We start from the raw sequence: 13,455 nt of genomic DNA on the forward strand, positions 1-13,455 counted from the left end.
TATAGTGGGTTGGATAATGGATGGATGGATGGATAACAGAGAGATTTGCCAGGCCTGAAATAACATCTTCACAAGAGGACATATTAAAACAACTGAATGTACAGTATTTATCCATCAGTTCAGTCTCATGCACATTCGCACAAGCCAATGCATGAGAAATACTCGGTCAGCAGTCAGTCCTGGTTTAAATGAACAGTCTGAAGGCCACACCAGCAGCCTACTGATGATCCCCAAGAGTTCGGTGAGATCACTGCTAGTTCTGAGAATGCTGATGGTGTGTTAGTGCCCTCCGATACTGTTTAAAAGGTAGCAGCATTTGTATAAGTAAGGCCAAAGACAAAACTCTGCAGAATGTTGTCTTCTATTTACAAGAGGCGGCTTTTAGAAATGGACAGCTTTATGTTGGTAAATTTCCACTTGAAATTTAAAACTATACACAATGTCTAATGAAAACAAAACTTCTAACATTATCTACAAACAATTTCTATTAAGATTATTTAGTTGGAGTAAAGAAGAACTAAATAATAAATACAAACAAACCTCCTGTTATGAATTTTTTGCAAAGGGTACAGTTAGTATATACATAAAATATGGTATTGTATATGTATGAAAAGTTGGAATAAAATATTATAATTAACAAATAGAATTCTAAAGGAAAAAAAGCCTTACACAAATTATATTGCAGGACTATGATCATAAAACAAGAGACACACAGTACAGTATACTCAGCAGCCATGGTGTGAAGGTACTCCTGTTTCCCTGTCACTGTGGCCTTGATGTTATGAGTGCTGGAGATAAGTAAGCAGCACCCAATACAGTGATCCCTCGCTATATCACGCTTCGACTTTCGTGGCTTCACTCTATCCCGATTTTTTTCTCATACACGCTTACGTCACTACGCATGCGCTTTCTGAGAATTTTTATCTAAACCCTACGATGGCTCCTAAACGTGCTGCTTTTTCTAAGCCTTCTGAGAATAAAACTAAGCGCCGGAGAAAGATGCTTACTATCCAGAAGAAGGTGAAACTCTTGGATATGATTAAAGATGGCAATACCCTACAAAAGCCTTCTCACGCATATGAAAAGACAGTGCCAGCAACTGCCTATCAAGATGTTCTTCAGCCGCGCACCCAGACACCCACTGCCTACTCCTAGTACTTCTTCACTGAAGATAACAACGCACCGGCTGAAGATACTGCACCACCTCTGAAGACTCTCCTACTGAGGTCGTGCCTTCATAGGTTAGTGGTTGTGTGCAATTAAATGTACAGTACAATAATCTACTATAGAAAAGCGTTCGGGATTGTCCTTCCGTCCCATGAGTGCAAAGCGTAGTGGTATTCCGCTTATTACAGACTTACTACTTGCGGCTTGAGGTACGAAGCGACGCGATGTGAGCAGAGTTCTGGTGCTCTCATCGTTCCCTTGCTTTTGTGCGTGATGCGCTGGAAAAATAGAAAAAATTATGTCTCTGGAAATAATTTATGTTGATGGAGTACAAATGCCTCACCGCGTAGTGAATATCAAGGGAGATGGTGCTTGCTTATTCTCATCTATAGCTTATTTAGTGCATGAAACTCCGTCTTTAGCGGTACAGATTCGGGCTGACATTGTACGACTTTGGACAGGCACTTGAGGGGATAAAAAAAAAAAGATGTTATGAATGGACACTTTGATGTTCTCATTCTCTACACTTACATGCCTGATGTACACATGGAGCGCACAATAATTGAAGATAAAAGTCGGTCCTTTAAAAGGCGAGTGCGCCTAGTAATATGATATTTGTAACGTCTAATATGTCTTATTTTCTCTTATTTTGTCTAATATATTGAGTAATACGAGTGTAATGGTGACTAAAGGGTGTTGTTTCATGTCTAGAGGGCTCTAATAATGTTAAAAAACATATTTAGAAAGTCGTAAACAGGTTTTCTATACTCTAACTGCGAAAATATTTGATTTATAAATAAAGAATCCTACTTCGCGAAAATTCATTTATCACGGTAGAGTCTGGAACGGATTAACCGCGATAAACGAGGGTTCACTGTAGTTTGTATCTTTTGCAGTGAACTGGTATGTGACTCCTGGAACATAAAGCATCCTGCCGACTACACCAAAGATAGCTGGGATGTAACACTTGGGAATCCAAAGCAGCTTAACCACTGCCAAGACTGGTCTAAAAACTGGCACAGGAATAAGGAGTCAAGAAATAAGCCAGAGCAAACAAATTAGAAATAAGGTTGAAAATCAAATTCATAGAATCACAACAAAAGTTCTGGGACTTGACAGCAACTTGTAACCACCTTTAATGCTAGAAGAAAAACATGAGAGAATTATTTAAGAAGTGATCTTTGATCCAATATGTGGATGTATGCGTTAATAAGGTTCCTGTGATGAAAGACACTGCCCAGGCTCAGGACTGCATCCTTGGGAACTGTGCATCACTGCCAACAACAATATGGCTATGGCCAAGGAACTGAACATATTGGTAGCATTTCTCTCCTAGTGAAAAATGAAGATGCAGTGTTTTAACAAACAATGTCATCATTTTAGTTTTCCAGTCCCAAAATGCAATTAGCTGCAGTGACAAGCAATCATGTCTAACACATGTCTTGCCTTCAATATTGTGTGTCATACATCTACAACTACATCCTCGACTAAATGGTCATAGCCATGCACATCACAATTTGAGGAGCTGAATGACATTAGTCACACAATAAAAGAAAAACAGACAGTGAGAGAATAGGATGTGAGACAGCAACCATCTCTATGTCTCCCAAACAGACTTTTTTATACCAGTTTTTGTTTTGAAACATGAATCCCACTGTACTGTATCTTTGCCATGGTTATGTAACAGTATACAGTAGGCTGCAGTTGTTTGATATGCTAGTCGTATCCATATTCTGAATTGTACAGTCGACTAAACATCTCATGTTAAGCACAACTAAAGCTGTTTACTGAGGATGTTCATCCAGTCCTTGTAAAAAATATTTCTCAGTGGGACTTGAAGAATAGTTAGTTCTAGGAGTGAACAAATACACTGAGGCTTGAGCAAGCCCGTCACCCTCTCCCGTCTTCTTACCTTATCCACTGTGTTGCTGTCTTCTCTCACCAGAGGCACCTTTTTGGAATCCTGTCTGGTTTTGCTGAGACGCCGTGACACCTTCTCTCTGAGCTGTGTTGCATACCCTACATGCTCATAAATTGGATTAGTAGTCATTTTGGAAATGTATTCTGATGCCTTTGCTTCTATGTAGAGGGTTATCAAGGCGTCCGTTACAAGGTCGTTGATCGATTCAAACCTCTTCTCTCCAACAAAGTGCTTTCCATCATAGAACAGTCTGTAGTTTAAAGTTTGGCTGCCAAACCTGCAAACACATGAAATTCAATCAATATTAAGATGCTGCTGCTCATGCAAAGAAAACCTGAGCACCTTAAATAAAATGTGGCCAAACACTGGTATTAGTATTGAAAATGTAGGACAAGTAAAATACATCAACCGGTGGAAGGGTTAGGTACCTTAACTAGAAGAATCCGTCAGATTATTAATGTTTTGAGAGCGGGGTGGTAGGAAGTCTCGCAGGGCCATACATGATGTTTGAGTGAGAACACACGTCTGGGGACAACTAGTAATGAAGTAATGAAGTAAAGAATAGTGGTGAGGACTGTTAAGGATCCACACACAGAGTTGCTTCCTAAAAACCTACCCCAATTTCCTCCAGTCCAAGCTCCTTAAACGTTCACCGTTGCAGTGTCCCATTTTTACTCATGTATTAGGCAAATGTGTAGAAAAATATGGAAAGGGCAGGGAGAGAGTTAAAGTAATTGTGCAAAAGACTCAACACTGTGAAAAGGTACAAAGCTGACATTGCTGTTATCATCTCTGGAGCTCTGTAGCACATGATATCTAAAGCTCAATGGTTAATTTGTACTTTATAATGAGCGTAGTGACAGAAGAAACAGACACACACACAGATGTTGACCACTGAAGGCACCTGGCCCCATGCATTTGAGAAGCGCTTCTGTCTGATGCACCAGCGTTCTGTCATTTTGTCTACTGCATCACTATATGGGTAACAGCAAAAATAGTTTTGATGAACACTGTGGTCTATGTTTGTATATAGTACATTTTAAAATGCTGTGCTATGCCATTTACAGTTAAGACACTAATGTTAACTCACTTTAGCTATTCGTTTAGATGTGCAGTCAGAAGGCGGATGCTGTGTAGCCTTGTCTCTGGTTCTGCCGGAGTGGTGTCCATGTTGTTCAGCATGTTTACTGATTTTTAGTGTTTCAAGTACCGAAATCTGCATCTTCTGTGGCTCTTCATTATCAACTCTCTAAGTGGCAGTCCTCTTCATCTCCTTTTGATTCGAATTCATACTTTTACGAACATAGCTGCCAATTCTTTTAATGTTACATTGACTCCTACAGTATCATCGTAAATGAACGACAGAGAGTACATACAGCACCTGCGACAACATATCGTTCACGTTTACCATTTGTCCACTGATCTCTTCAAATGCCAAAGAATAATCAGATTTTACAGAAACGTTTTTCCCTTGTAAGTGGATATGTTTATTTTTAAAACGTGTAATGTGCTCTCCACACACGTGGCACTCATTTTGTATTTAATAAGGGTCTTTTTAGGAGATTTTTCATCTACAGACAGTTCATCGTAATCAGAAGTTTGCTCTCTGCTGTACCTGGTTGACTAGAGCTCCGCTGCTCCTTGCAGTTCAATCTCATTGCCCTTACTTTGTGCACAGCCTTCACGAGGCATTCGAGTGGTTTAGAAATGGGACACTCAGTGAGCCATCTACCTGTTCCAATCCATTTTTCAGGTAAATCCGTTCATGGTCATCTCCAGACGCATGTATTATATATCTGGCTCTGTCAGACTAGTCTTGACCCTGCAAACATGTCTCTGTTATGCTGGAAACTGGTGATGAGTTGCATGATATTCGGACTTGCAACTACACATTTTACTGTACTCTGTTCATGTGACAATACTGCTACTTCTACTACTCTGCACTCTACTAAGTAAAGAATGACATATTGATGTACAAATCAACAAATTGTCTGTGGCAGTGTGGCCTAGAGCCTAAGGAGCTGCATTGCACAAGTTACGTAAAATGTGGTCCTGACAACCTCTCTTTTACTTGTTACTAAAAAATGATGTCTCACTATACATGTGTTAGGCCACATACAGTGCTAGTGCTCGGTTATTTTGCGCCCTAGGCCAAACTTATTAGTGTATCAACTGATTGTTCTGTAGCTAACCCAAGCGGCTAGGTCCCTCCTTATGATCTGCGTTCTAGGTGAATGTCTAATTCACATTAATGGTGGTGCCTGTCCTGACCAAACAGAAAAATGTTTATGGCATTTACAGTTGCCGTCCTAAAAGTAAATGTACAAAATGAGGACTGTTTAATGTAATTGATAAAAAAGAACTAGCATAGTACAATGTTTCATTTAGCATTTCTCAACAGCTTTGAGCATTGTGGGTAAAAGTGCTGGGCAGTGTGCAAGTTCTCAAAATGTCCGCATAGGCTTTTTCCAGGTGTTGCTGCTCATACCCACGCCCCAAACACACACAAGTTAGGCTTTTGTGTTTTTTGTGAGTGTGTGTGGGTGCGTGACCAGCACTTTGGGACACACCCATTGTCACACACACTGGGCCACTTTAGTGTTGCCAGTCACCCTGACCTGCATGTCTTTGGGATGTCGAAGGAAACCTGAGAACCTGAAGAAAAAAAATATGCAGAAGAAACCATGCTAACTTCACACAGGGAGCGTCTAGAGTTACTGGAGTGGTGAGATCTCAGTACTAACCACTGAGCCACCATTCTAGCACATTGAAAAAAAATCGCTTAATTTAAAAAAAAACAGAGGCGCACTTAGAAATATGCTACATAAAAACAGGGCCCTGCATAGGCTCACAGATGGTATGTTCAGTGGTTGCTCCAACTCTATGGGGTTGCCACGACCTGCCAAGCTCACACAGTAACACTGGCATCGCCTCTTGACTATCAGGACTTTACTGCCCCCTTGTGGCATTTTCCACTGAACTTGTACTTGATTTCCTCTCAGCCAGGTCTGCAGGTTATTTTTCACAAGAATTTAAGTAGCACTACTTTATATGTTTAGCACTTCTTTAAATTAATTTTTTAATTTCAATTAGAAGTCTAACAACAGCTATTTTATTTATGCTCATTTCTGCCCTGGATGTGACTGGTGGTTAAGGCTTTGGATGTCAAATCCTGGGGTTTTGGTTTCAAACCCTGCCTTTGACACAGTGTGACCACAAGCAAGTCACTTCACCTGCTTGTGCTCCAATTGGCAAAACAGCAAAAAGAATGTGACCAATTGTATCATAGATGTTTTAAGTCATTTTAGGTAAAGGCATCAGCCAAATAAATACAGTAAATAACATCTTTAAATTCTAGTAATATTATTAGCATTGTCCATATTTCCTTCCTTATTAAAAGCCTATCATGGCAGGATAGCAGTCTTCACGAGACACACTTGAATATGCTGAGCCAGTTTAGACTTACTGGTAAGCAAAGGTGCCCATATTCAGAATGTGAGGACTGGAGGACACAATGAGAGCAGAGTGGTCAGGACTATCATCGCCACAACCCCACACATGCCATCTGAGACTGTTTCAGCCCTACTGTGGAGTTCTCATATGGGGTAATCATAGGCTTCACTTATTACTTCCGTCTGTATAAGAAGACTGTGTCACCGAACCTAATCATTTAGCACCTTACACATTTATAGTGACCAGATCTGTCAGAATACTGTCAACTGATTTTTTCAATGTTTGCCTCATTAGTAAATTTCAATATCTTGTAACTATAAATATATAGTTTGCTAGTTATGGGTGGTCAGGTGAACTGTAGGAAACAGGGCACTACACAAGTAATGAACAAGGTTAGGCAGAGTACTAAAAAGATGAGAGAAATGGTGGGAATGTGCTACATCATGCCAGTCCAGATGAAAGACACCACACAAAAGTACTCAATCATGAATAGGGCCAGAGAAGGTAGAAGAAGTTGCTCTAGTAGAAAGCTGGTAAAGAATGGTCCAGTTCAGTACATTTGATGGAGAGCAGGATCCTGCACCTGAGTCTTGAAATAATCGGTGGTTCTCCAGAGATCAGGTGTAACTGGGACCACTAGAGTGGACACTGAGAAGAAGGACTTGGGATTTCTAAAGGCTGTCCCTGTCCTTGCAGATCATTTCTGGGAAGTAACTCTTTTGTGGGGTTGAAGGGTTTTGATCCCCACCAAGGACTAAGAGTTAGTAGAGTTTGGAGGTGAGTCATGAAGACAAATCCAGCTCTCAGGATGAAGAGATGCTGGAATACTAGAAAGTGAGACAGGAGATAAAGTGAGAAGGTATTTGCTGCTTGGGGAACAATAAATTCAAGCAGAACCGCAGGTGAGCCGCCCCAGTGTGCCGACAGAGCAAAGCACCCATATAAGTTGGGTCCACAGAGGCTAAAGGCCTTTGACAATTTACTTCTATCTGCTTACAATATCTGCCCACCTTTTGTTCACCACTACTGATTAATATCTGCTTTTATTTAGCTACTTTGGCATCCTTGGCATTATTATGGGTGGTAGGGAACCCTACAAGAGCAATCCCTATCATTCATAATACTCATATACACTATCATGAAAAAGTCATTGGCTCTTCCTGATAGAAGTAATTACTGAATGCAGAATATTTTCAAGTGTTCAAACAAAATGTAATATTAAACAAAGGGCAGCTGAGTGAACAAATAACATGTTTTTTACCTGGTGCCATTGATGCCACAGGATGGCAGATGTAGCAGATACCTGACCCTCTTTTGAGAAAAGAAGTGAGGCTATAGACTAATGAGTACGTTGTGCCCATGATGCCTTGATGCCATGAACAGGACTGCCTGGGAGCTCCAGCACTATAAGGTCAACTGAGGGCTTGTGCTTGGTGTGTGGACACCAGGAGCCATTAGAGGGTCTGCTAAACTAGTTCTGACTAGGGTAGTAGTTTAAAGTCACATCACGGTTGGAGCTCAACAGAGTCAGGAAGAGAGCTGAGAAAGCTTCAGGATGAAATCAGGAGTGGAGAGAGCCAGAGAGAGACCGAAACAAAGGAAGAGAGGTGAAGTACCGACATAGCAAAGAAAGAGAGGAGCCACCAAATCTAATAGGCACCTCCACAGGTAGCCCCAGGTCTTCTCTTTGCTTAGTTAATTTTGTAATTACTCCTTGCATTTATTCTGCCTTTGTGTTCCTTTCATCTTGCCTTTCTTATACATTCTGAACTCTTTAGTTCTGCTTTAGGCAGTAAGGTCACTTTTCTATGCTCTTCATTGACTGTACACTGCACATTATGGCCTCCCTGGTGGACATGGGGCCTAATGGATAAGACACTAGACTTTAAAGGACAAAAATGCCAATTCAATCCTCACCTGTTGATATGCATTCTGACCACCGAACAGCCCTTTAACTTGCATCAGCACCCACTGTTAACACATTTATTATCAACCATACTCTACTCTGTACTTGTGAAGTGTAATCCTCTTTAATAAAACTCCTGTGTGCGTCCAGGTGTCCGTGTGTGTGTGTCTTCTGGTGAAGTGCGCAAGCGCGGGGCCACATGGCACGTGTTCAGTCTCTTCCTGTGTATTCCCTGTGTGTGCAGAGAGAGAGAGAGAGAGACACACACACAGGTGCGTGCACGCGAGAGACAGACAGACAGACATGCAGGCCCGCGCGAGAGACAGACACGCACGCACGCCCGCGCGAGAGACACATTCACACACACACAGGCAGACCCGCATGGGGGACAGACACGCACACACACGCACGCAGACCCGCGACAGAGACAGAAACACACACACAGGCGCACATGTGCATTGTTGCAATGTTACTTTTCTTGGTTGTTTATTAGACTACGGATTTTTCAAATGTTCATTTTTTTCCCTGTGCTTAAAACTCATTAAAAAAAGGTGTTTTTAGCGAGCAGGACGTAAGGCTATAGTGCGAACTCTTGCAGTGTTAGTTTTCTCTGTTATTCAAGGTTTTCTTAGTGTTATTCAATGTTTTTTCATTTAGTTTACTATTACTATGTGCATTCAATGGTATAATTAACTATATTTGTGCTTAAAATCTTAAAAAATATATATTTACATACAGTTCATATGATCTGGAACGCATTAATTGTATTTACATACAATCCTATGGGGAAATTACTTTGGTTCCACCGAGGTTCCACTGTATTACTGTCCGACAAAATTCCAGGCATTTTACGGAAATACAAACCAGTATTACTGTGAGAGAAAATTAAAGGCACACAATACAGTGACGCATATTACAGCCACATACAAGGTCCCTTGCCATTTAATATAGACTGTTCCTACTAATTTATGTACTACTGTTCTAGCGCCCATTATTGTAACGGGCTTAATGTCTAGTACAAAATCAAGGTTGTTTGCATGTATTTACACTGTGAATGAGAGAACGAGAATTTTAAATGTATTGATCACAAACAGTGAATGCTTTTGCAGAAGAAGTTCTTCTCAAAAGAACACAACTCAACACCTCCTCAAGAGTAGGCCTGACCCCTGAACTCAACCAGTCATAGAATTGTCTTTTAAATTTATTTTCCAAGTTGTCCATAATCTTTCCTTTCCTGGATTTCATAAATTATTGAAATGGTTCTTGAATGGTCCTTGGACAAATACATTCTTTGTTAATCTGTGTAAAACATGCCATAATTCAGCTAATTATAAATAATTCATATAAAAGTACTATCTATCTATCTATCTATCTATCTATCTTATAAATCTGCAGGGCTTCCATGAAATTCAAAAGTACAGCTCCACTGAACACTAAAATCATAAAATAGGGTTTACCCCAAACTTGATAAGCAAGATTACAGAGGGTTAAAACTTTAAAAACAATCTCATGATGATCTCAAGAGAGGGAAAGGCACTATATAAAAGCCTTAGCCCACAATAACAAACAATGCACATCAATGTGTAAAGATTTTTTTTCAAAAATATTGAAAGGCAAAAATGAGTTAAAACGGTTATTGCTAAAAGGCAAACCTATGTGACATAAACCCCTCTGTTATCTAAAATGAAATCATTATACCAAAAGCAAAAAGGTAAAAGAACAGAACTTGAAAAACATTTACAATAGACAAAAATTAAAATGAGAGCTGAAACACGCAAGTAAAAAATAATGTCAGTGCACTAGGCCTATAGCTTTTCCAGGCTTATATAGACCTGAGGACGATTCAACAGCAGCGGTGTTTAGGTGGTCCCACCCCCTAGGCTCAACATAAAAAGGACAAGGTACATAATATAAAGAACAAATTAATTCATCATCAACATACAGAAATGTAGAATAATCAACAAACAAAACAATATTCAATAATAAAAAAAAATTACAAAATTAAACTCAAAAGAAGACAAAATGAAAAAAGTCAAAAGAAGAGAGGCTTGAGTGAGAGATGAAAGTCTGGTTGCACAGTAACAATATCTCATTTAGAATTTTAAAAAACGTACCCAGGAAAAGATCCAAACAGTTGATGTTGTTATCATGCACCATCTCATTTCTCCACAGACTTTGGGGAGGTTCTACACTTGGGCCATTTGGGTTACTAAGAAAATAGCTGTTACACTGCTGATGATGGCGATGGCCATGGATCTAAAATTCTCCAACAGTTATAGCAGATGGACCACATTATGTAATGAGAATGAAAACTGGACTGTGGTGTCGTACTCCTGCTTAATTGAAACAATCCTAACTCACTCCATCATAACTTAATGACACCTCATACTACCTTAAATCAGAAAAGCGTATCTAGAATTCATTAATGCTCTCCTAAAACAGGCATGCTGGGTCCCTGCTAACCCACTTCTGCTGACTCAGTATATACAGTATGAGGGACTGCACCAGACTGGGCTCTCTTGTCACTTACGGGTAGGAGAAAAGGGCGAGTGTTCAGTTTGAAAAAATATTTTGGAACACAATGGTTTATTACTGTCTCTGATATTTTGTTGACTTCATTGTGATGCCTTGTTTTTATTACTTTTGTCTTTGCAGGCCCCAGTATTTTGTGTTTTGACAAGGCTGCAGCCATGTTGCTGATCTTGTAGACTAGAATGCTTGTCAATGACGCAAAGAATGTACAAAGAAATTGACCAGACAATGAAGGCACTGAAAAGGTAATAGATAAAGAGATGTCAGTAGGGAGGCAGGAAACATCAACTTACTGCCACCATCTGATCAGTCGTCCTCTGACACCTTACGATTGTGCGTCACTGTATTTAAGTGGGTGGCTGGTCATTTTGAGTTTCTACATATTGGTATCGCAGGTAACTTTTTCAACTTTTACTGAGGACTGATACTGAGTTATGGAAATGCTAATACACTTGAGCCTGATTATTCATTTTGGCATGTGATTTTTTTGACAATTGTTGTTTGAAGTTCTTCCTTTAGCTTTTGACTCCTGCCTTTTATAGAACTATTTATTGCCATGGCACATGAAAATAGTTTCCATTTTCCTGGTCATTCTTTTACAGTTTGCAATTTGCTGTTACTTTAGGACTACTGGCCACCTGCTTTCAGTGTCACACAGGGCCGTGACTCACCATTGTATTTAATGGGAAACGGTTGTGTGTGGTTTGTGAAGAGTTTTTGCGAATGATTGCCGCAGACAGTTAAAGCAATCAACATTGTTCCACTATGACTGTCGTCAACAATTCTTCAAGAGGGTCAAGGGGATTACTGTCAACATTAGTCTCAAAGACACTAAAGGAGGGCAAAACTGAGTCATTAGGAAAAAATTTTAAGAAACACATCTAGAATCTTCAGAACAGTGTGGTAACCCTGTCAATCTTCCAGTCTTGGATGCCCTGTATTATTTAGTACCTAACGACAAGATATTGGCAAGTAATGTAATTCTTACACAATGAGAGAGAAACTGCATTCCAATGGCCAGTTCTAAGAGGGCCACTGCCATTCTATTATCCTTACCTCTTATGACTTGTGTGTGCTATACACACTCATCATGGGAAAACAACTTTCAGTTTCAATGTTAAATGCTCTTTAAGATCCGCTAAGATGTTGCTTCTACTGTCGTGGCAATCTGAACTCCAATATATGTAGAACGTGGGGCAGCACTGGTAGGCGGCGCTGCTGCTGCTTCATGGACATAGTGTCGTGGGTTTGAACTTTGCGTACAGTCAGCTTGTTCTCTCTGCTCTCTGCTTTAATGAGACTTTTCCTCTAGGTATTCTGGTTTTAGTGCTACATTTTGAAAGAGGTGCAGGTTAGGGCATTGCTGCTCGTGACTGGATTGTCATCATGTCCGTCGCTGGTTTCTGCCTTGCACCCAAAGCTGGCAGGATAGGCTTGGTTTCTCCAACAATCCTGAATTAGATTAAATGGGTCCAAGACTGTTATGTGACCACTAGACTTTGTGTGCTAAAATACACATGAAAGAACTGCTGAGGATTTTATTAAATTAAAACACTTATGATCAGATATTTCCTACTCCACTCATGGCTAAGAAAAATTAATTTAATATTTGTACAGAATAGAAAATCAACAACTACTGTAGAGGTATTTTGCAGGAGAAGCTATTATTCTTTGGATAGGGTGAAGTAAAACCACAAGGGGGAGCCAGAGATACACATGAGACAATAATGACTTAAACGCCACAGAAACAACTGCAAGCAGACAGCTGGAACTGTACTGGAGTACTGGAGAGCAGGCAGGGCCCACTCATGCACTCAACTATCTGCACCGACCTCCATGAATCTGAAACCATCAGGAAGTAATAATATTACCAAAAATAGAAATGCTACTGTTCTGCTGCCATATGAACACTTTGTAAATGAAAAAATGGATGTCATATTTAGTTCTAGTTTATCAGAAATATGAATGCCACAAAATATCCATATATGCATAATTTGAACCTGTGTTTTCTAGAATGTAGTTGAAAGAAACTGAAGTCTAGCCCAACAGCTAGGAGTGCAAGGCAAGAGCCCACCCAAGACAAGACAGTACACTCACACACACACTGGGCTGACTGATACACACCTTGAGACAAAAACTAGTCCTGGGGTGGACAAACACGCACACACACATATATACACACGCACGCACGCACACACACGCGCACACGCACGTACACATACACTCGCAAACACACATATACACGTACACACATGCATGCTTTATGGTAAGGGAGGCACATCCAGCCACCACACTGCCACCGCAGCCCTGGTCCAAAATTTAAAAAGTAGCCTACGCAACTGCTTAAGTCACAGTGAAGCTCATTCAGTAGCTGACATTTACAAGATTTGGGGAAGGTTAAGTGTGTAGATGTCTATGTTAGGCGAAATGTGAATCTGGATGTTTATGTGAATGATATTATTCAAATTTAACAAAA

At 40.2% G+C, this 13,455-nt stretch overlaps 1 protein-coding gene across 6 annotated transcripts in view; it reads right to left on the minus strand.

The window, feature by feature from the left end:
- Window positions 1–13,455, minus strand: part of chn2 (chimerin 2) — a 517,847-nt gene that overhangs the window by 125,445 nt on the left and 378,947 nt on the right. For all 6 annotated transcript variants that reach the window (XM_039736389.1, XM_039736390.1, XM_039736388.1 and 3 more), the window contains one exon: window positions 3,080–3,365. In XM_039736389.1, the coding sequence (XP_039592323.1) occupies window positions 3,080–3,365 (286 nt within the window). The remainder of the gene's footprint in view (window positions 1–3,079; window positions 3,366–13,455) is intronic.

This window comes from Polypterus senegalus, chromosome 15 (genome assembly GCF_016835505.1).
Source record: "Polypterus senegalus isolate Bchr_013 chromosome 15, ASM1683550v1, whole genome shotgun sequence".
In the NCBI taxonomy this organism is placed as follows: Eukaryota; Metazoa; Chordata; class Cladistia; order Polypteriformes; family Polypteridae; genus Polypterus; species Polypterus senegalus.